Below are 24,072 nucleotides of genomic sequence, written 5' to 3'. Positions count from 1 at the left end.
CCTGCTAGGTAGAGAGTGCTCCATTCGCATGTATATTGATGTGAGTGCACATGGGAGCACGAGAAAATCAGGCATGGGCACATCAGACTGTAAGAGGGTTCATGATGCTGTGACTCTGTGAGTGTGCATATGTATTCGGTGTGAGAGCCTATTAAAGGCAGCTCTTCAGCCATCCATTAGCATGCCTTTCATCCTTTTGCAAGTTTGATCGCTTGGCTTTTTGAAGAACATGAGAACATTGTTTTCCCTCGTTATTTTTAAACTGACATTTCAAAGATGATGGTTTGTGATTTGAAAAACTAAATCATGCTTGGTTTAAACATGATCCTTCATAGATCTGTGATCAGTGTACGGTGTTTTTTTTTCAAGGAGGGCAGGTGGGGTTGAGGTGGATTGGGGTGCTTTTAGGGACATTCACCATCACAAAACAAGCTAATCATTTCAGCTTAATTCCTCATGGTATTTATTTTCTTTTTACTATAGTATTTTGTTTGGTACAGTGTTTTTTTTGTCCTGTAAAAAAGAAACATCACTAAATCTTATCCACATTAAAGTGGAATATGTGTTGGAATATGTATGAGCGTGCAAACTTCATGTTCTGCATTTCTCTTGAATAGAATAGAATAGAATAGAATAGAATAGAATAGAATAGAATAGAATAGAATAGAATAGATTTGTTAATTTTAAACAACAATCTTTTCACATGTTTAAACTACCATCCAAGTTTAAACGTGTTCAGTATTTTTTCTTTTATATTCAGTTTTAAAATGTACATAAAAACAAGTGTATGAAAACCCCACTAGTTTAACACTCAAACACTGATTGTATCTGCCAAATCACAGATGATGCCAGTTGAGAATGAGTGCACTGTATAAAGAAAGCCTGGTGGAATTTGTAGAAAGTAAGCTATTTTATGTGTTTGCTGAAACACACTAGGAGCCAGGTGCAGATGTATGTAATTACAAACTTTTATTCTATAGGGGTTTGGCATATTCAGTCCGGTAAAGAAAAACAGAGCTAAAACAAGTGATTTTAAACCCAAAGTCACATAAGATTAAAAGCTTAAAATAAGAAACAAGGAAACAATCCAGGGGAAATAGACAAAACAAAGTAAAACAGTACATTTCCAAATATAGAAGAAACAGAGGAGTATAAATACCTAATGTATAATAACAAATAGTAATATATATTATTATGCACCAACTTAACATTGTTAAGCGAAGTATACTGAGAAAAATGACCTAGGATATAATGTTACAGCAGAAACATCTTAATGACTGGACTATTTAATGGATCTGTTGTCAATAGCTGAGATGTTAGATATGATAAACTTACATGGACTGATCAATACATTTGAAATGTATATCTGCATTCTATTTACTTATGTACAGCTGATTTGGGACAATGTCCATTGTTAAAAGAGCATATGGTAAGTTTTAAAGGCCAATCTGACTTTGGACATTAATAAACAGTTCCAGGACTGGAGTTAATACAGAAAAAATAATAAACAACAAAAGTGGCAAAATATTCTATTTGGCCTGCAGAGAGTGGAATACTGGACAATAATTTGTAAAAATGTAAAGCTCTATATATGCTGTTTATTTATTTATGTTTTTACTATCTTCTTCTTCTCAGTGGATCATCCGTCTCCCTACCACACTGTCCCTCACCAGATCCCTATACCTCCTTCTTGGCTAACTCTGCCACCTCCAGCTCTGCCTCCATTCTTTTTGATAATACCACTGTTTCTAAAGCATATAACATAGCAGGTCTCACCACAGTCCTAAAAACCCTTTTACTCTTTCAAATACCCTTCAATCACAAATCACTCCTGCCACTCTTCTCTGCCCACTCCACCCTGACTACACTCTTTTCTTCACTTCGCTAACACACTCTCCATTACTTTGCACTGTTGATTCCAGGTACCTGAACTCCTCCAACATTTCCACCTCTTTTCCCTGCAACCGCACCACTCCACTGCCCTTCCTCTCATTCACACACATATACAGTTCTCTGTCTTACTCCTACTGACTTTTATTCCCCTTCTCTCCAGCACATACCTCCACCTCTCCAGGCTCTTCTTAACCTGCTCCCTACTCTCACCACAAATCACAATATCATCCGCAAACATCATAGTCCATGGAGACTTCTGTCTCACCTTGTCCGTCAACCTGTCCATCACCATCGAAAACAGGAAAGGGCTCAAAACTGATCCTTAATGCAGTCCCACCTCTACCGTGAACCAGTCATTCCTACTGCACACTTCACTGCTGTCATACTGTCCTCATACATGTTCTGCACCACCCTCACATACTTCTCTGCCAGACCTGACTTTCTCATATAATACCACACCTCTCTCGGCACCCTGTTGTATGGTTTCTCTAGATTCACCAACACACAGTGCAACTCTGACCACCTCTATACCACTCCATCAACATTCTCAATGCAAAGATTGCATCCATAGTGTTCTTCTTCTGCATTAAACCAGACCTCTTTCCAGATGTCGCACCAAGTACCTTCCTAGCTGTCTCTCATCACTTCTGCAGTAGTTGCCCAAACATCCAGCACCTCTTCACCATCACCGAGCCCCTGTCTGACCTCTTTCCTGAATCAAACACTACAGTCTTCCTTTTTCTGCTTCCACCATCATATTATTTTTGCAGTCATCACTTTCCTCCTCTTTCTTTCACCTTTAAAGCCATCATACAGGTCACCATCTGATGCTGTTAGCTACTGATATCTACCCAGATGAGGATGGGTTCCCTCTTGAGTCTGGTTCCTCTCAAGGTTTCTTCCTCATGCCATCTCAGGGAGTTTTTCCTTGCCGCAGTCGCCACTGGCTTGCTCGTCAGGGACAAACTTACTCATAAAAAACATATTCACTTTTAATCACCAAATTATCTGTGTAAAGCTGCTTTGAGACAATGTTCATTGTTAAAAGCGCTATACAAATAAAAATGAATTGAATAAAATTGATAGCTACACTGTCCCCTGCTACCACCTTACAGTTTCCAATATATTTCAGGCTGCATCTCCTGCATAGAATATAGTCCACCTGTGTGCACCTTCCTCCACACCTTCCTTATACTTCAATTATACTCAATTACATTTTATTTGTATAGTGCTTTTAACAATGGAAATTGTCCCAAAGCAGTTTTACACAGATAATGTTGTAAGAAAGAATTAATAAGATTGGTATTTAAAAATGTAAGTTTGTCCATGATGATCAAGCTGGTGGCAACCGTGGCAAGGAAGAATTTCCTGCGATGGCATAAGGAAGAAACCTTGAAAGGAACCAGACTCAAGAGGGAACCCATCCTCATCTGGGTGGCACCAAATGTCCATTTATTACATTAGGTACATATACGTCTTACATGTTACCCTATGCTCCATCTTCTTCTGTGGAAATGTAAAATATGTATTCACCACTGCAATTTCCATCCTTTTCACAAAATCTACCATCTGACCTTCCACACTGCTCTTCTTAAAGCCATACCTACCCATCATCTCCTCATCACCTCTGCTCCCTTCATCAACATGCATATTGAAGTCTGCCTCAAGCACCAATCTTTCTTTCCTGGGTACACTCTCTATCACGCTATCTACCTAACTCAATCATCATCCTATCGGACACTTTCTCTTCCTTCAGGATCACCCCTACACCACTTCTCTTTCCATCCACACCATGATAGAACTGTTCAAACCCACCTCCAATGTTCCTGGCCTTACTCCCTTTCCACTTGGTCTCCTGAACACACATGTCTAACTTTCTCTTCTCCATATCAACTTCCTCTCTCCCTTTACCAGTCATAATGGCAACATTTAAAGTGCCCACCCTAACCTCCAATCTCTTACACTTCTACTTTTCCTGCTGTCTCTATTGATTTCTTCACCCTCTCCTTCTCCTCCTTTTGCCAACAGGAGCCCAATTTCCACCGGGACCCTGGTTTCGACTGATCTGGTATGATATTTAGGTTTATGAGCCGCTTATTTGATTTTGCACGTTTTATGCTGGATGCCCTTCCGAACTCAACCCTCCCCACTGGCCTTGGGACTGGCACTAAAAATGTACTGGCTTTGCAACCCTCATGACTGGGTTATGTTTTCATTATCACAGTATCTAAAATCAATCATAATAATTAGTCATACTTTAAAATCCACTGACAGGTAAATCAAATGACTTTGATTATTCCGTTACAGTAGCACGTCAAGGTGATGCAATAGATTAGACATTAATTAAATAGCCAGCTGTCAAAGCTGATCTGTTGAAAGCAGAAAAAATGGGCAAGTGTATAGATCCAAATGACTGTGACAAGGGCCATGCTGTGATGGCTAGAGGACTGGGACAAAGTATCTTTAAAATGGGAGATCTTGTGAGTCTGGTTACTGTAGGACAATATATTCTATATATACTCCACAAGAAAAATATTCTTTGTCTTTGTCATGTGTGTGTGTGTGTGTGTGTGTGTGTGTGTGTGTGTGTGTGTGTGTGTGTGTGTGTGTGTGTGTGTGTTTGTGGGTGGTGTGTTGGGGACGTGTGGGGGTTTGGGTGTCAGAGTTTTTTTTCATGTGTATGTATGCATGCATGTGTGTGCGTGTGTTTGTGCTAGAGATAAAAGGGAGAGAAAGAGGAGAAAGATTAGCTCATACGCCCACCCGCTGTGCTAACTGACCCGAAGCATGACAAAGCTGATTATGCACATGATCAACCACATTCCATAAAATGCCTTCTAATGCTTGCAATTTTTTTGTGTTGCTGTGCAAATAATTGAGATAAACTGACACTGAGATTGGATCATATGGCCAGAGATCTCCAGTGGCCTTAAGAGGCAGGAGACATCTCTACTGTACACAAACTTTGTCATTAAAAAGACAGCTGTGCATTTATCAAAATGCTTTGCTGTGAAAAGAAGGGATAGGATTTTCATTAAACAATCTATTTCTCTTGCATTTGAACTGAACTGCAAAATTTGGTTACTTATTTTATCTTGCAAATGGTTCTGTGAATGTCACAGTTGCCACATAATTGTCTAATTTGTAATGGCTGTATGAACTAAAACCCATTAGCACCTATCACATTTGCCACCCCATGTCTAAAATTCTAGTAATGTCTCTAATTAAACAGATATGAGATAAACTTTCCAGCACAGCATCATAGGACACTATTTGTGGGCAGCATATGTGTAAAATAAGAATATGACAAATACATATGGCTGTACTTCAGAAATAGGATTGTGGTGCATTTATGTGAAGAAAAAAGATAAGCGCATGTCTAGTGTTTAATGCTGTCTAGGCCAGATAAAGATTAAAAACTATAATTCAGACACTGAAGTCAGTAAAGAGGAAATAATAAAGTATTTACAACTTTTTATTAGTCATACAAATAGTGTATATTACAAAATTTAATGAACAATTAGGTGTTAGTAATTTATCTCATGTACATATCTCATAAACTACTAGATAAATAAAGATCTTATGTCAACGACTTTTGTAGCAAGTGGTACCTGTACAAGTTGCAATATCAGGATTCACTACACATCTAAATCCAAATCCAAGCATTTGATTGCATACACATGATTCAGTCACTATCTACAAATTACCCTCAATATGTCTTCCTATGCAGTAGAAAAGAAGACCAGAGAGAAGCATCAAGGGGATACCAGCCACTGCAACAATGAACGACCAGCCATATTGTGTTTCCAGATGGGCACCAGGGCAAGTCCTTCCTCTCTCCTGTAGAATATATTGTCTCACATCTATAAGCTCCATCCATAGTATGTACAGACCCACCAGCACCAGGAAAAGGCATGCTGCAGATAACAAAGAAATACAGAGTGTCAGTAATTATGAGTGTCTTTGTCTATTTCTTTCACATTCATATATATATGTGTATATCTATCGTTCCTACTGCACGCTTCACCGCTGTCACACTGTCCTCATACATGTCCTGCACCAGCCTCACGTAATTCTCTGACACATCTGACTTCCTCATACAATATCACAATTTCTCTCGTCACCCTGTTGTACGCTTTTTCTCAATCCACAAACACACAATGCAACTCATTCTGATCTTCTCTATACTTTTACATGAACATTCTCAAAGCAAATAATATGTCTGTTGTGCTCTTCCTCGGCATGAAACTATAATGTTGCTCACAGATGGTCAACTGTTCCACTATTCTTTCCCATAACTTCAAGGTGTAACTAATCCACTTTATTTATCCACTTTTTTTTGCCTTGTAGTTATTGCAGGTCTGCACATCTCCCTTATTCTTATACTCCCTAACTCCTACTCCATTCCTCAGGCATCCTCTAACTATCCAAAATCTTGTTCAACAATCTGGTTAAAAACTTCACTGCCGTTTCTCCTAAACATCTACATGCTTCTACCGGTATGTCATCTGGTCCCACCAACTTTCCATTCTTCATCCTCTTAATCGCTGCTCTCACTTCCTCTTTACTAATCCTATTCACTTCCTGCTTTATCATCTCCACATCATCCAACCTTCTCTCTCTCTCTCATTTTCCTCATTCATCAGCTGCTCAAAATACTCCCTCCACCTTCTCAACAGGGTCTCCTTACTATTCAACACATTTTCATCTCCATCCTTTATTGCTCTAACTTGCAGCACATCCTTTCCCAGCTCAGTTCCTCTGCCTGGCCAATCGGTATAAATCCTTTTCTCCTTCCTTAGTTTCCAACTTCGCATACAGCGCCTCATATGCCTTTTTCTTGGCTTTTGCCACATCCCTCTTCACCTCCTGCCGCATCTCCTTTTATCCATCTATCTATCTATCTATCTATCTATCTATCTATCTATCTATCTATCTATCTATCTATCTATCTATCTATCTATCTATCTATCTATCTATCTATCTATCTATCTATCTAATCTAATCTAATCTAATCTATTTGGTGTTTTATGCAGCTCAGATTGTCCTTGTAATAATTACAACCTGTATATTATAGGGATCTTTTTATCCAAGATTAGTTTACCCCAAACTTCATCACTGGTAGATCTTTTAGTTATTTTTTTCTCCAGTGGCCAAACTCTTACAGTAGAGTTTAGTAAGTTTAGTCATCTTTCAGGATGAATCTGTACTTAAGTTACTTCCCAGGAACTCGAGCTGTGTCAGAAACGCTTTGGGAACACCTCTGCATTGTCCAGTATATTCAGGTATCATCCTACTATCCTCCTCCTCAGCTGGGGCAGGGTTCTTCTTCGTAGAGAAGAAGGATAAATCCCTACGCCCATGCATCGACTTCCGGGGTCTCAATGCCAGCACTGTCCGGAACCAAAACCCCTTGGCGCTTATGGCCTCGGTGTTCGAGCTCCTGCATGGTGCTACGGTCTTTACTAAGCTGGATCTATGCAACGCATACCACCTGGTGTGTATCAGGGAGTATCATGTCGTTCTGCCTTACAAACGCCCCAGCCGTCTTTCAGCGTCAGGTCCTGGAAAGACTCCTTAATAATGGGCCCTACGTGAAACCGGAGAAATGTGAATTCCACACCTCACAAACCTCGTTCCTGGGATACCTGTTATCAGCCGGAAAAATCCAGATGGACCCTGCCAGGATCTAGGCCATCCGGGATTGGCCAGCCCCCACCTCCCGCCACCATCTACAAAGGTTCCTGGGCTTCACCAACTTTTATTGCCGCTTCGTCAAGGGCTATAGTATAGCACCCCTCCACCACCTGACGTCCTCCCTCCGCTCATTCCTTTGGGGCCCTGAGGCTGAGGAGGCGTTTCTCGAGCTTGACGATTCACCATGGCACCCATCCTCATCTTTCCCGACCCAGCCCAGCAATTTGTAGTCTAGGGAGACGCTTCCGACATAGGTGTAGGGGCTATGCTCTCCCAGGTCTGTTCCGAGAATAACCGGCTGCATCCTTGTGCTTTTTTCTCCCGAGACGCGCTTCTGGTAGCCTTCATTGTAAGGGACACCCAGGACTTTGTAGCAGCCTGCCGTGACTGCGCCCGACACTAGAACCCTCGTGGCCACCCTGAGGTCTCCTTTGGCCCTTTCCTTCCACGTCCATGGTCACACCTTGCCATGGACTTCGTTACCGGGCTGCCCCCTTCCAATGGCAACATGGCCGCTATGACGGTTATTAGTCGGTTTTCAAATGGGACACTTTATTGCACTACCCAAACTGCCATCCGCCAAGGAAACTGCCAAGCTAGCCCTCCATGGATTTCCCAGAAATATTGTCTCGGACCGCGGACCTCAATTCTCGGCTCAGTTTTGGAGAGAGTTCTGCCACCTTCTGGGCATCTCGACCAGCCTCTCATCCGGATTCCACCCCCAGACAACCGCGCCTAGCCCCTCATTACCGTGTCGGACAGCGAGTATGGCTCTCCACTCGGGACCTTCCCCTTAAGGCCACCTGTCGGAAGCTCGCCCCTCGCTTCATCGGCCCATTCCCTATTTCCAAAGTTGTCAATCCCGTGGCCCTCCGACTCAGGCTCCCCAGAGCACTCCGGATCCACCCTACGTTTCACATCTCCAGGGTTCAACCCGTCCGGGCCTGCTCCCTAATGCTAGTTCTCACTGAATGGGCTCTCCTCTCACTCTGCACGCTCGCATTTCTGGCGTGGCTCTCCCTGCTCCCGGCACACTCGCGGCATCCTCCTTGGATCCTAGACCCAAATAGCTGATAATGCTGTCATGCTAGTCCTGCTGGGGTCCCTACAATGGGGGCGGGGATACCATGCTAAATACCATAAATGTAAATGTAAATGTGCTTGCATCTGGATCCTATTTAACAATATTTATGTATATTTATTAATATTTATTATAACAACTTTTATGTAACAATAAGTATACCTAATGATACATGTTTTTCTCTCTCTCCCTGTGGCCCACCCTTAACCCCCAGCAAGTTTAACATTCTCCTGAAGCACCAGTGATCCTATACATTTCTTCATTCCAGACCTGCATGATTCCTCCTGATGCCCTGCATTTGGATGGTGTTCTTTTCAATTGGAGACCACTTGCTGTTTCTGTAGATCCATGAAGATACTGAGCAGGGTTATATTTAAGATTTGGATTGTAATTAATATAAACAGTCTGCCACAATGTCATAGGACTACATTTGCTATGTACAGTTATTTGGACTGATTTAAAAATTTTAAAATTAATCTACTTACTTCTGTAAAGCTGTTTGTGAAAATTACAATTGGTAAAATCACTATTTATATAAAATTGAATGGAAATTATTGTTTAGGTGATCATATTGGCTTTAGTTGCCACATTATTAAAAACAAAAAATACAACCACACTTCAAGACAGATGGGATGCTCTGTGAAATGTAAAAAAAAAAAAAACAGAACACAATGATTTGCAGTAGAACATATACAATGTTTAAACTGATGTTCCAAGAAAAAAAGGTATTTAATTGAAAAATTTTGAATTTGATGGTCACAAAATCTCAAAGGTCTCAAAAAGATTATACATAATTCTTTAACAAAATGTAATGATATAGTATCATATATAATTGGTTATCATATAATTTGTATGCACTTTGCATTTTCTTTACACAAATAAAAATACTAATTAGGTTCTATGGTTTTGTGTGTTTTGAGTATTGTGAAAACTCAAAAATTGTTTGCAGTTTTTTATTGTTAAATAGACATGCCCAATGCAATGTGTACAATTATAGACATCATATTTGCAGCTGGTAGGCTCTAGTTTCAGTGATGTGTGTGCATTTGCATTTTAAGCACTCTTGTAATCTGGACTTCTATTTCTGTTGACTCTCAGATTGGTACTCATGCACATGCTGAAGTACATGATGTTGCTACAAAAAAAAATTACTATGTGCTTTGTACCTGCTGTGATGAGAAAAGCACCACCCGCCTTGTAGAGTTTGTGGCTGATGAAGGGAACTGCACACACTAGCAGGAAGCCCCCGGTCACACTAGCTACAATGGCCAGGATTATAAGCATGGTCCAAAATCCACGGAAAACTAATGCACACAAACACACACAAAAACCCACATTTTCATAGTCTTTGAACACAACAGGCATAGGAAATACTACATTTGTTGACGTGTGTTACAGTGCTAAATGTTTATTAAGAAGGTTGTCATTTGCAAATATTCTGATTCTGTGTACTGAAAACAAGTACTGTATAACTGATAGCAGGTAAATTATGTTCATGGCAAATGGGTACCGCAAGTCACTGTCTGTCATTCAGTTCTTTTAGAAGAACTAGCCATTTATAGGCATCTGGAAAGTGCTGTACACCAAGCCCAGAGTAAATCACAATTACATACTATACGTGTGTTAACATGAATGCCAGAGTTTAAAGTGATTCCAAAATATAGAGCAGCTTACTTTTTAACCTTATGGGTTTTACATAATAAATTAAAGCAAAACAGAGAAACATTAACTACTTATTATTGAAATCAACAAATTATGTAATTATGTATTACTTGTTACCAATTTTTGTTTTTTTTATTTTGCATAAAAGCAAGAAAAATGCAAAAATTTAGTTTAAATTGATATGATATTTTAACTAGAATTAAATTAAACTCAAGTATACAAAGAAACAAAAATTAACATCTAATGTAGTATTATTGCTAATTACTGGCAATAATGTTTGTCCTTTGTTTGTTGCCTTCTACAATTGTAATTTTTTCATGCTCATTGTTGTCATGCTAAGGTTATGTATTCTTTTGCTTGTGATTTGTTTCTTTGATTTGTGTTCAAGGTTTGCATATGATTAACAATTCGTACTTACATCTGCTTCCTGCCTAATTGAATGACATGATGACATGTCACTTATTTAGCAAATAGGCAGCTGTAAATGTAAATAATAATTATTATTTTTAAGACAGTCCACATTTTAACAACTAGTACAAGAAAACAAAATGAAGTTAATTAAGTTCTGACTAGTTCGGTTCGTAAAAACCACATGCAGATATGATAAGTACTGTATAGCAGGATTAAGTTGTTTTAGATTATTACATGTTCACAAGTCACTTGAAAAGACTATGTACTCTATGTTGATACTAGAAATCATGATCTAAAACAATGTGAGTTGCTCAATGGGTGTGTGAAGAATTTAAAAACCTAATTAAAATGCCAGGGAACCCTTCAAAATCTGCAAAAACAAGGAAAAAAGGCTGACTAATTAAATTTGTAAGTGTTCCCCATGTAAATTTATTGACCCACAGGGGCTTGAGAACAGTTAAGCATGAATTAGTCCAATAGTTCAATACCTTTTTATTTGTATAGCATTTTAACAATGGACATTGTCTCAATGTAGCTATACAGAAATAAATATAAAACATTTTGCAAAATGTTATTTTTTTTACTACTTATTCTGTATTTGCCAAGTTGAGCTATCATGCTATGCTAATGGATACAGTTTGTCCCATATTCAATGGTGGACAAAGTACACAAACCATGTACTTGACTTAAGGTTAAGATACACTTTATAAATTTTACTTCAGTAAAAGTACTTCTTATAAACTTTAACTTGAGTAAAAGTACAAAAGTATTTGCCTTCACATGTATTTAAGTATCCAAAGTACTATGATTTATTATGGCTATAATTATTGTCATTATTGTATTATTATCATTGTCATTGACTTGAAATGTAGTGAAGTTAAAGTAAATGTCTCCCCAAATAAAAAAATACTTTAGCAAAGTAAAAGCTACTTAAGTACAGTAACAAATTACATTTACTTCATTACTGTCCACCAGTGCCCACATTAAATGTTTAATCATATTATTGTTGCTCATTCCACATCAGTTCGCTCTCCTAAAATTGGAGAGGACATGGCTGCCACAGACTTCCCATATCACCTCCATTTATAAAGCAATGATATAATCTTGTTTATGTGAAGTAAGACTGCTCCTGAGCAGGTTTGAATTTATGGATCTGTTGCTATGACAACAAATCCAGCAAATCCAGATAAGCTTGAAGAAACAAACAACCCCCAAATCATGTAAAATCATCAACAATAAAATCCAGCTAATTTAGTGATTCAAATACAACAGTGGTAAACATCAATTATTGAAAAATTATGGAAATGTGGAAACCATGTCGTAAAAGCTGAGGTTACATACAAGTGCTGATTAGCAGTGAATGTAAATTAGGTGCAGTGATACTGTGATGTGACATGTGAGCATGTGCAGTGGCTAATGGGAAATGTAATCTCTGTCCACGAAACTTTACTTCCCATGCTATACCTCTGTTTCCGAATATGGGAACCTTGGACAACAACACCTATATAAAACATTCATATATCATATTTCATTCAATGTTTTTTCCCTAGTTTATTATTTTTTTGCCTTGTTCACCTGAGCTTATAATTTTTTTAACTTTACCTTGTGATTTGCTATTACCACTGGTGTTTAATAAACAACACAGATAGAAGCAAGAGGCACATTTGATTGGCAACAGCACAGAGACATCTAGTAGTAGAGCAACAACAGCAAAAAGCCAAGATAGAGCAGCTAATCACCACACTGGCAACACCGATCTCAACAATGACAGAAACATACTTTTATAGATCCTTTATCTATTTTTTGGAAAAACAAATGCAATTGTACTTTACAGAACAAGTCAAAATATCTAACAAGCAGATCATTAACCTTTTCTCCAACAAAACACTTATGCGACAGCCATACAGGACCTTAACAGTGAGCATATTTCTTTGTAAAACCATTTCATATAGGTGTTCTGGCATGTGTTTGATCATCAGATGGAAAGGATATCAGTAAACACCTCCTATCCATAGCCCAGGGAAAACATGATATGGGCATAACTGTTCTGCTGACATGAACATATGCTGGCATGGCTGGAATGAGGCTGCTCTGAAGGCTGCTTACCACCTTCTGTTTAGGATTGGTCTTGATTGATTAGGTTCATTTCCCTGTTATACTATCAACCTGGATTGTGCCTGGAACCATGCCTGTGCTTGTTGTCAGACTGAAGCCTCATTAGTGAAAGACAGACACATTTTTAATGATTGATTGATTGATTGATTTATTTATTGATTGATTGATTGATTGATTCATCGCAAACTCGGAAAAGCGGATTTTTTGTTTATAACACTGTCTGGTCACTCTGACATAAAGCCAAGATTAGTGGAGCATTGCAGTTATGTTCGACCAGCTGTAAGTGGAGTTCTGGTTGTTCCAAATATCTTCAATTTAATAATTATGAGGCACAATTTTAATACATTTTCAAAGTTATCAAAAATCAGATTTTTTATTTTGTTTATGGAATATGTAAATTGGTAAACAAAAAAATGGCTTGCAGCAAAACCAAATATGAAAAAAATAAAGGGTTTTGAATAATATTTTTAATGCACAGTATAATATACAGAACTGTTTATGCTTAACTGTTGGGTTTACATTTTTATATTTCTTTTTTAGTAGCAATAATCTTCTTAGAGCAAATATTTAAACTTGATGTAATCTGTTATTGATGAAGATTTTTTGCCTTGAAAAGGATGAAGGCTGAAGGTGAAACTGCAGTTTGCATTCTTGTGACATCATCAGGACCCACTACTATAATAAAGTTGCTTTCTAGTAAGCAAAGTTTAATGGCTGTAAAGCAAAACAAAAGCAGTTGGCCTTTTTGGTTGCAAGCCCAAAGAGCATATTCCCCCCAAACCCTAGGGGGAGCCTCAGAGGAGGCTTGTGGTATTGACTTACACATGTTCAGCATGTTGGACTTTACCATCCACATTTGTCACTGCACATAAACCAGTATGGTGGAGAGTTGCCATATATACTGGCCTACAGTAGGTGTTCTACTTTAAGAAATAGGATTTCAATTCAGAAGAATATGATCAGATACATACAGTGTTCGGGCAGCATACACCAAGATGTTGTGATTTTTCTTTTGAAACCAAAGTGATACACAGCATGTGTTTGCAGACATACGGCCTAGGGCAAGGTGCTCATAAGGTATGTGTAGTGAAGCCCAGGCAATATATACATAATGGGGTAAGGTTGGCTCTTTGGCCAGCACATCAGCGTTTAGGTAAATTTAGGCTACCAACTAAATACTTTACCAGCGAACACAGAAATGCTTTGATCTTTAACCTTTCACAATTTCAAAGCTTGCTTATCTGTCAGTCTCTAACCATATTGCAAAGATTGGATACTTTTCATATGAAAGAAGATTAATTATTTAAATAGATCCCTGAAAATACACACATATATATATATATATATATATATATATATATATATATATATATATATATATATATATATATATATATATATATATATATATATATATATATATAGCTTACCTAAATGTAAAACACATTTCTGGATCCATTCCATCAACACATCAAGTTATTCATTGCTCTACCTGTCAAAGATGGACAGCCAGTTGGGATCTCTTGTTATGTCTTTGCTCCTCTACCACTTATTCATCCAATTTAGTTAATGATTCAGCAAATAGGCAACAGAGGCCTGCTTGTAACAATGAGATGGCCCAATGTGGCTTCCACTAGTTGCTAGCACTCAGGCCTTCCCAAAGCCACAATGATGTCAAAGATAGGTGGTGATATTTTGCATTCTTTGTCAGATCACCAGGGCCTCAAGATGTGGCTATAATTATCAAAAAGTGCAATGATTTGGCAATAAAGTAAAAGCTTATCAGTGCAAGAGCCTCTAGCGCTGGCCTTAATGCGCCTTTTTAAGAAGAAGTTGTTTCTTTGAATTGCTTATTTCTTTGTGCTAGTGATCACTCCAAATGAAAAAGGAAGAGAGTTGTATATTCTGCTTTGTGGACATTAACCTTACATTTACATTTACATTTGCGGCATTTGGCAGACGGCATTATCCAGAGCGACGTACAAAATGCTTTGAGTCTCTAGCAATGAATAAATCTACACTGGTACGCAAGATTACAAATTTAATATAAATATAACTCTTGAATTCTACAAAGCAAACTTGGAAAGTGATCATTTAAGTGTTTCAGGAAGAGGAAGGTCTTCAATCATCGCTTGAAAATAGCCAGAGACTCCGCTGTACGGACATCTAGGGGAAGTTAATTCCACCACCTCGGTGCCAGAACAGAGAAGAGCCTTGAAATATACTTACCTCTCATTCTAAGAGAAGGTGGTACCAGTCGAGCAGTGCTGGAGGATCTCAGACAGCGTGGTGCAGTGCGAGATGTGATGAGGTCTCTGAGGTAAGAAGGTGCTGGTCCATTTCTGGCCTTGTAGGCAAGCATCAGTGTTTTTAATCTGATACATGCAGCTACTGGAAGCCAGTGAAGGGAGCGCAGCAGTGGGGTGGTGTGGGAGAATTTGGGCAGATTGAACACTAATCGTGCAGCTGCGTTTTGGATCATTTGCAGTGGACGATAAGCGTTCAGGAGAAGATCTGTCAGCAGAGAGTTGCAGTAGTCAAGTCTTGAAGTGACAAGAGACTGAACAAGCACCTAGGCAGCCTGGGTGGACAGAAGTGGACATCCTTCGGATGTTGTAGAGAAGAAATAGACAGGAACGAGCCACATTAGCGACATGTGAGAAGAAGGACAATTCATTGTCCATAGTTACCACAAGGTTACGGGCAGTGGCTGAAGGGGAGAGCAGAGAGTCATGAAGAGTTATTCGGAGATCTTGACCTGGAGATAAATCACCTGGGAATCTTGAACCTTGAATCTTCACCTTACGTTAAACTTGCATGCATTTTGCAAAATAATTTCTTCACTTAACTTTATCAATGAGTTTATGACTTAACTGGGCATGAGCCCACAGTATGTTTGATTATGTGCCTAGTAGGCTACATGCCATACAGTGTTCATTTGGACATCATCTATCTGGTTCTCAGATGTGTTCATCTGCTATTGAGGTAAGCACAGGTTCTCTTGTCTAAGTAAAGGCTTGTCTACTGATTTTTTAAAGTCATTACCTTTGCATACTAGTGGATCCCTCTCATTTATTTCTCCTCCTTATTTAGAGGAGTGCTATTCTAGCAAGTTTATACTGTTCTTTCATGGCATCAATTATATATTTTACAAGGTTACCATCACTTTTCCCAGTTGTGTTCATCTCCTGTAATCTTTCAGGACAGCACTAATTTGGGTCCTTTTCCATATTTCATTAATTTCATATGTTATGTGAAACCTGTAGTGGCTATATGCAATTGATCCTTTTTTAAAAAAAATATTGCATCATTCTTTTTTAGGAAAATCACAGCATCCATGCACACATGCTTAAGGAAGTATGCACCTGCTTCATGCAACACTGGAGACTATCCAGGGTTTATATATCAAATAGGTACCCTTTTGTACTTTCAGATCTCAGAAGATATAAAAAAAAATTCCAGAGAACAGATATTGTGAAAAAAACAAACCATTTGTAAAGCAAATATTTTTTAATCCAATTATGTCTGCAATTTGAGCTTTTCAATTTTGTGTAGATGGAGTTCATCTTACCTGCAGTAGCATCATAAATATAATGAGGAACAGGTCCAACTGCAACAGGTAGAGGGAAGAGGTATCCATGTTGACACAATTTCAGTCTTGGCTGGTTAGCTGTGAAACACAGAAAAAGTTTCATTATAACCACTGATAAGTAGAGTTAGCAGTTAATCTTTTCTGATGACTTCCTTTGTATCAAGTCAAATCAAATATTAGAATTGCAATAAAACTGTCCCCAGTTGTCAAAGATACCCTCATTCTGTTTGCTCAAACATTTCTGTGCTTTCTACATAGATTACTTTGCCACGTTCATGGAGCAGTGTACCACCATTGAACACTCCATGAACTTAGAAACAACCCCAACAACAAGGAAGACAACCCCTCCTCCCAGTGACCAGGTGTTCTGTCTAACCACAGCTGAAGTGAGGCAAACTCTATGCAGAGTTAACCCACGAAAGTCTGCTGGACCAGACAACATTCCTGGCAGAGTGCTCAGGGAATGTGCACAACAGCTAGTGGAGTGTCTTCACCGACATCTTCAACATCTCCCTGAGCAGCGCCATTGTTCCTACGTGCCTCAAGACGATGACCATCGTAGAGAGCTGTCTGTTGGCAGCATGTAGCATGAACCGGCTTTCAATGCTAATATTTACTTTTGCTTTTACTTAGCTTACTTATATGTTTTTGTTTTGTCATGTGTCTCTTGTGTATATGTTTGGTTCATTCATGTCATGTCTCCACTCCTATCCTGCTATTGTTTAGTGTGTTCACGTGTTGTCTTATTCACAGCTGGTCTGACTTTTGCATTTTATTAATGTGTTTCGATATTCAAAACTTTGTTTCCATTTTCTGGTCACAAAGTAACCCGTTCAGTCTCTGTTAATTACCAAGCAGTCTGTTCATTGTTAATTTCTGTTTCTCATTCACAGTTTTGTCCTCTAATTTTTGTTTGCTAATCACCCAACCTTAGCTTGGATTACATCTTTTCATTTGCCTGTTTTATAATAAATATTAATACCCTGCACAAGAGCAGTAAAAATATACAAATTACCTGAACTCTAAATGTAATCTAAACATATAATTGATCTACAGAAAATATGTAGATATAGTATGAAATTCCCTGAATTGTCTACTCTAGGTGGTTATGCTAATGTCCTGTTCTTACTATATACATATAATTACTATATACATATAATGCATATAATGCAACAAACAACTGACTTGAAAAAAGGAATATAGTCCCTCAAGTAACGTCTGAGAAATTTTTTTCATGGGGTGTGTGTGTGTGTGGGGGGGGGGGGGTTTGCTCTCTTGTTTACCTACACCTGTATACCTAGGCCTGTTCATGCATATTGTGACCTTGATTCCAGACCTGAATTTTGAAAGTGTTGTCTCTGAGCACCTTTCATATATCAAGGAAATATTTATTGTTATTGATTTGTTGAAACTGTATATTATTAAACCACTCATTTGAGTTTCCAATTCTATGCAGGAAGTATGAACAATTATCTAAGTGAGTGCAAAATATCGCACCCTGTCTGTTCTCTTTACAAAAGCATAGCGTTTTGTTATTATGAGTGTAAAACAAAAGTTAGACCCTTTACAGATTCGAATGATGTATTGCTCTTATCTGTATGATCAGAAAAAGACTGAATAATTGAAGTTCATTTCGCTGTTATGAGGAAAAAATGGCACGAAAAGTGCTGCCGACCCCCAGAGGGTTAATTGTGTAAACTAAAATGTTTACTGATAAAATAAATAAATAAATAAAATTCTGTGGATTTTTTTTTTTTTTATCTAAGTAAAGAAAGAACGTCGTAAATAAACGTGTGTATGTTTATTTAATGATTTGTTTATATACCAGGATGATACACCAGTGGTAGATTAAAAAAACGTGCAATGACAGGAAATAGGTTGATTGGCTGAAAACGATGAATAAAGTATCTATCTATCTATCTATCTATCTATCTATCTATCTATCTATCTATCTATCTATCTATCTATCTATCTATCTATCTATCTATCTATCTATCTATCTATCTATCTATCTTTTTCTGATACCAGAAAAATCTACATAAGTACAGTAACAAAGTATTTGTACTTCATTACTTTCTATCTCTGCCCTGCACACACCCATCTGACCTCCCAGAAAAATACATTTATGCTACAGATGAGTGCACATTCTACTTTCTTATGTTCATGCTATCCATTATAAAAAAGACTACAGGCATGCTGTGCACAACAATGAAAACCTAGGGCAAGAGGTGGGAAAGGTAAAATGAAGAGGAAGATAACACTTTTCGAATCAATTAAGAGCAATATTGATTCTATATTTAATCAATCATAAAATGAACAAGCAGGACAGAAAGTGCATCCCAATATGAGCCATTAACTTTAGCAAAAAAATTTGAAATGAACAAAATCCAGTTATGTTGGTAGGTGGAAGCTTAGTGGACTTCGGGTGTTAAGATTGTGAGTTTAAATCCCAACCACATCAAGCTGCTGCTCCTGGGCTCCTGAGTAAGGCCCTTAACCCCATAGCTGCTCAACTGTATAAATGAGATAAATGTGAAATGCTCTGGATGAGGACTTTGGCCAAATGCTGTAAATGTGGGTAAACTTGTTAAATCTGTTTGCATTTTTGAACATGACCTTTAACTGTCTGAGTTCAGAGAAGACCAGCAACTTGTGGGTGAAACACAATCTTTATTCTAGAATGCACGGCTGAACTAACAAGCAATACACACTGGAGGACAATAAAAATCTTTAAAAATATACTGTCCACAATCAATTGTTTGGTGATATATGTATATGAGAGAAACGGTATAAACATGTGAAAGAGATATGCTACTTGTAAGTGCCTTTGACATGCATATATATATATATATATATATATATATATATATATATATATATATATATATATATATATATATATATATATATATATATATATATATACATATATATATATATATATATATATATATATATATATATATATATATATATATATATATATATATATATATATATACACATTTTTATATACAACAAAATAAATGTTATAAACAACCAAAACAAAAATGTTTGGTATATCTCTTTTTTACAATTGTATTTAATCAAAGAATCTTGTTTTTTGATTTGACCATTTATACCAGCAGTAATTATTATTATTTATGTGGCATTATTTTGTTTGTTTAGATGGCAGTAACAGGAAAGGATCATCATAAGGCATGTAGATATGGTAGTGTAAACAAACTAAACAAACTAAGGGACTGATGCCCCAGACGACAATACTAAAACTGCTTTACAAATGATGTATTAAAGACTCATGGTTTAATTGTATTACACTCAGATGTGTTTTTTGGGGCTGTCCCACTGGATGTAGAATTATGATGATATATTTTCTGATTTGGTGAAAGTGGTGTATAACATTTGTGAGAGAATTAAAAAAATAAATAAATAAATAAATAAAAATTATTATGATTTTAATATCATGATCATGTATATGATGATATATATGTTTCAATTACTGAATAGAACAGCTAGTAATACATTGTACATTGTAATATCATGATCATGTACTGTATATGATGATATTTAGCTTTCACTTACTGAATAGAACAGCCAGTAATACATGTTGGGTGAGGTCAATCTGGAATAGACAATGCCAGAAAAATCCCTCATGATGGAGAGTGAGAAAGGAAAGGCTTGAATCTGACAACTTTGAATCCTGGAATATAAATAAATAAATTAAATGTAAAAAAAAAAAAAAAAAAAAAAAAAAAAAAAAGTTAAATTGCTTTGTTTGAACCATCTTTTAAATGTGCAGTTTCAGACATCTAGACAAGGTAAATGAGAGGGTGAAAAATGTAACAATCCATTTTTTTTGTTGTTTTTTTTATTTTAGTTTTCCACATATTGACACTATATGACTCAAGTGGAGAGGCCTATGACTGGCTGGAATAATTTAAAGCATCACCTAATGTCACAACCTTTCTAAAGCACTTGGAAGTGAACCGCTATTTTTGAATAATTTGCTGCATTTTTGGAGACATGCGTCTGAGTGCTGTATGGGTCATTGCCAACACAACCTTATAAGAATTTGTGGTCTGTGGCTCCTTAAGCATACATATGATATGATTCAGCACACTGGAAGCTGTCAAAAAAATGATTAATGAGGTAAAGGAACCATATGGTTTTTAAAAATTGTAAAGGACAGATTTGTAGAATGTATTAATAATGTCTAGTTAGTACACAAATTCAAATATTTCTTATCACTTTTTTTTTCCAATAATGTTTATTCAAAGAATCTTGATGCTTTGTATAAGTTCTATAGCATTATATTATTTTGATTTTGTCTGTTTAAAAGGTATTAGAAAGGAAAGAGCGTCATAAGGCAAGGAAATATGGTTGTGGTCTCTGGCCGATCTTGTGCCCCAGACAACACAATAATTTTTTTTTTGTTGGGACAATGTAAACTCACTGCACAATATAAAGTATATATATATATATATATATATATATATATATATATATATATATATATATATATATATATATATATATATATATATATATATATATATATAAAACTAAACAGATCCGCCCACTTTGTCCCAGCCTGCCCATTGATGGTGTGCTCTTCAATTGGAGGTCACTCTGTGCAGCTGGGAATGGTTTCACATCAACGGCCTGGGGATCCATGAAATTACGGAGTAACACAGGAGCTTTGAGGATAGATTTGGATTGTACTTAATGTCAAACACTGACCCAATACTACAATTTGAATTTGATCTCAATCACTGCACACCTCAACATCATTTAGCTGTAATAACTGGACATTCAGTGCCACCCAGATGAGGGTGGGCTCCTTCTTGAGTCTGGTTCCTCTCAAGGTTTCTTTCTAATGCCATCTCAGGGAGATTTTTCTTGCCACATCACCACCGGCTTGCTCATTAGGGACAAACTTACACTTATAAAGAACATCTCTTTCATTCTTATTAAATATTTATTGAATTGAATTGAATTGAATTGAATTGAGAGAGAGAGAGAGAGAGAGAGAGAGAGAGAGAGAGAGAGAGAGAGAGAGAGAGAGAGAGAAAGAAAGAAAGAAAGAAAGAAAGAAAGAAAGAAAGAAAGAAAGAAAGAAAGAAAGAAAGAAAGAAAGAAAGAAAGAAAGAAAGAAAGAAAGAAAGAAAGAAAAATATGATCTTTGGTTCTATACTTACCCACACCGATATACATTTCCATAGAACTACTCCACTAACAGGATGAGCAGTTAATCAGTGTGGGTGAGTGTAGTAGCAAGGATAATCTTTTACAAAATATGTAAATAAATTTAGCAAAAATGCTTATATTTTTGGCAAACAGTTCAAATGTGCATGTTTGTTTCCAAAATCACCACTTTTGCACAACATGCACACTTTCTGCTCTCTGTGACTGGCTTGTCAGAGTGTACTGTCACTTAAATAAGAGATAGCACTGGGATTTACTTTGTGCCTTCATTTTTTGTCATAATTTGGTTTACTATGATTGTTTTGAGGTTTGCTCTTCCCAGTGCAGTGTTGTAGTAGTGTACTGTATGTTACTACCATGTTGCCATATATTACAGAATAAAACATAAAATAAATGTCATGTGCCAATAATGTCATGGTTGTCCCTGGCTGCATAAAGCACTATAATAAAATAAAAAGTCAATCATAACACTGCTATGCTTTTAGTAAAATGGACCCTGAACATTTAAGTTGTACAATGCACAAAGTAGTCTTTTTCCAGCAGTGAGTTATCAGTAATGGCAAAAAATAAATACAATTAAAGAGAGAAAAAATGTCAGAAACATTTATTTATTTTATTAAATTTTTCATTTAAAAAAAATAAAAAAAAAAACTAGACCAGAAGTCTGGATTATGTCATGTTGTGTACTGGTAAAAGTGTTTAATATATGATTTCCATCATGGCAACCATTAAATATTTTTATTTAGGTAAAATAATACAAACTCAATGGTTTCCTCTTAGATAATAGAATCCTATTAAGGATGCTAATTATATTCATTTATTCAAAGAATCCCAGAAAAAAACCAATGAGTATAGATATGAGTATACTATATGTAAAGATATAAATTGTTACTTTACAATAGGGTTTAGTTTCATTCAGTATTTCTTTCTTAAGAGCTGAAGTCTTAGGAGCACTTTTATTCTTTGTATTCACAGGATAGTGTTAAACTGTTTGGCTCTATCCATCAAAAGCACCTTTCCTTCCCCAATGAAATAAAATCTTTTGTGCTTTGTTAATATGCAAGCATTAGCACTTTTGTTGTTTTATCTTGTATTTAAAACAGTGAATTAAACATGTTTTAAGATAATAGATTGGTCTTACAATAAAAAAAAAACCTACCAGTACTTTCAGTCCTGTCATATTCTTGCTGTCTCAGTGAACCGTGTATAGTGTTGATAATTAAACTGTATGAATACTGCAGTTAAATACTTTTCAAATCAAAATAACTTACACCAGTGGGATAATGAACTGCTGATTTGTGACTAAACATACATTCACAAATCTTTACATAATTCTTTCAAGTTTAACTTTTTTAAATTAAACTAGCTCATACTCCAGAAAGGCAGAAAGGTTTTTATTAACATCTATTTAAGTGTTAATCTAAGAGACTGTGTATTACCTCTGTGCTGTTGGTCTGGGCTATAGTGTATGTTGTTGCCCTCAGCTGCTTGAACCCCTCACAGTCATCACTTGCTAGGAGCCAGTAATCCGTACCAAACGCCACCAAGAAACATAAAAACCCTGGAACCCCAAGCAACCCCCCAACCAGAGCAGCAATCCCAGTCTTCATGCTTTATCCAGTCAAAGGTAGTAAGAAGGCCAAGGATAGTTGTTCGGCACTGCACCAGGCTGGTTGTGTGTCTGTGACTGGGGTGGTGAAGGGGTGGGAGGGTGTTTTGTGGGCTCTGGCTATTTTGGGATGTGGACAAAACGGGCACTGTGGTGTTAGTTACCCTAGGCAGGCTAAAGTTATTCTCAGACAAGGGTCTGGAATGCTATGAAAAAAAAACTTAAGCATTTTTTTATTTAAATTTTTTTTTATTTAGGCAGCTTTTGTTCAAGGGCCTGTCCACTAGTGATATTAAACTACTGTTTCATGTCGAGTCAAACATGAATGTATAAAGAATTACATTTGCTTAACTTTTCTTTGAGTATCGCTGCATTTGCACAATGTGTACGGTTTAGGCTCCATCTTAATAGCAATGGAGGCAGAGGATCATGTATAATTCTGATGGAAATGCCAAAGTTAATCTTTTTTCCCTCTTTTTGCTCAAAACGCTAGTTTTAACATTTCTAATCAAGGTTTATCTCATTAAAATTGTCTAATAATTAAGTGTTATGGAGTGAAATAGTGTTATTTACTCATTTAAATCGATTTCGTATAGTGTTCTTTGGGTTTTTACTGGGTGGAAGGGGCGAATCAGAAGGTCGCGACAATTCGGAACTCGCGACCGGTCTTGGTCCCTAACCCTCGCGAGCTACGAGGTTCCACTGTACTGCATTTCAAGCTTGTGATTATATGATTGAGCATTTAATAATAGGTCTACTATGAATAATAAGTCTATTATTTAAAATACATAAACGTTTTTAAATAAT

The 24,072-nt window shown here is 36.9% G+C and overlaps 1 protein-coding gene across 1 annotated transcript; it reads right to left on the bottom strand.

The window, feature by feature from the left end:
• Positions 1 to 5,350: 5,350 nt before the first annotated feature.
• LOC310736698 (transmembrane protein 182-like) lies at positions 5,351 to 23,348 on the bottom strand. The gene is made up of 5 exons (XM_083560465.1): positions 23,096 to 23,348; positions 20,034 to 20,151; positions 16,431 to 16,529; positions 9,838 to 9,975; positions 5,351 to 5,810 (listed from the first exon to the last, which is right to left on the bottom strand). Exons 1-5 carry the CDS (start codon positions 23,264 to 23,266, stop codon positions 5,590 to 5,592), a joined length of 747 nt encoding a protein of 248 aa, XP_083416591.1. The 5' UTR covers positions 23,267 to 23,348; the 3' UTR covers positions 5,351 to 5,589.
• Positions 23,349 to 24,072: the final 724 nt, after the last annotated feature.

Source organism: Silurus aristotelis (genome assembly GCF_946808225.1).
Source record: "Silurus aristotelis genome assembly, chromosome: 14".
Lineage (NCBI taxonomy): Eukaryota > Metazoa > Chordata > Actinopteri > Siluriformes > Siluridae > Silurus > Silurus aristotelis.
This window is presented reverse-complemented; position numbering and strand designations above follow the sequence as displayed.

Coding starts and splice junctions, on each gene's coding strand:
- LOC310736698 (XM_083560465.1), bottom strand. CDS start 23,266: ATGAAGACTGGGATTGCTGCTCTGGTTGGGGGGTTGCTTGGGGTTCCA. Junction 20,152..23,095: donor CCCAGACCAACAGCACAGAG/GTAATACACAGT, acceptor TTTATATTCCAG/GATTCAAAGTTGTCAGATTC. Junction 5,811..9,837: donor TGCTTTTCTCATCACAGCAG/GTACAAAGCACA, acceptor TGTTATCTGCAG/CATGCCTTTTCCTGGTGCTG.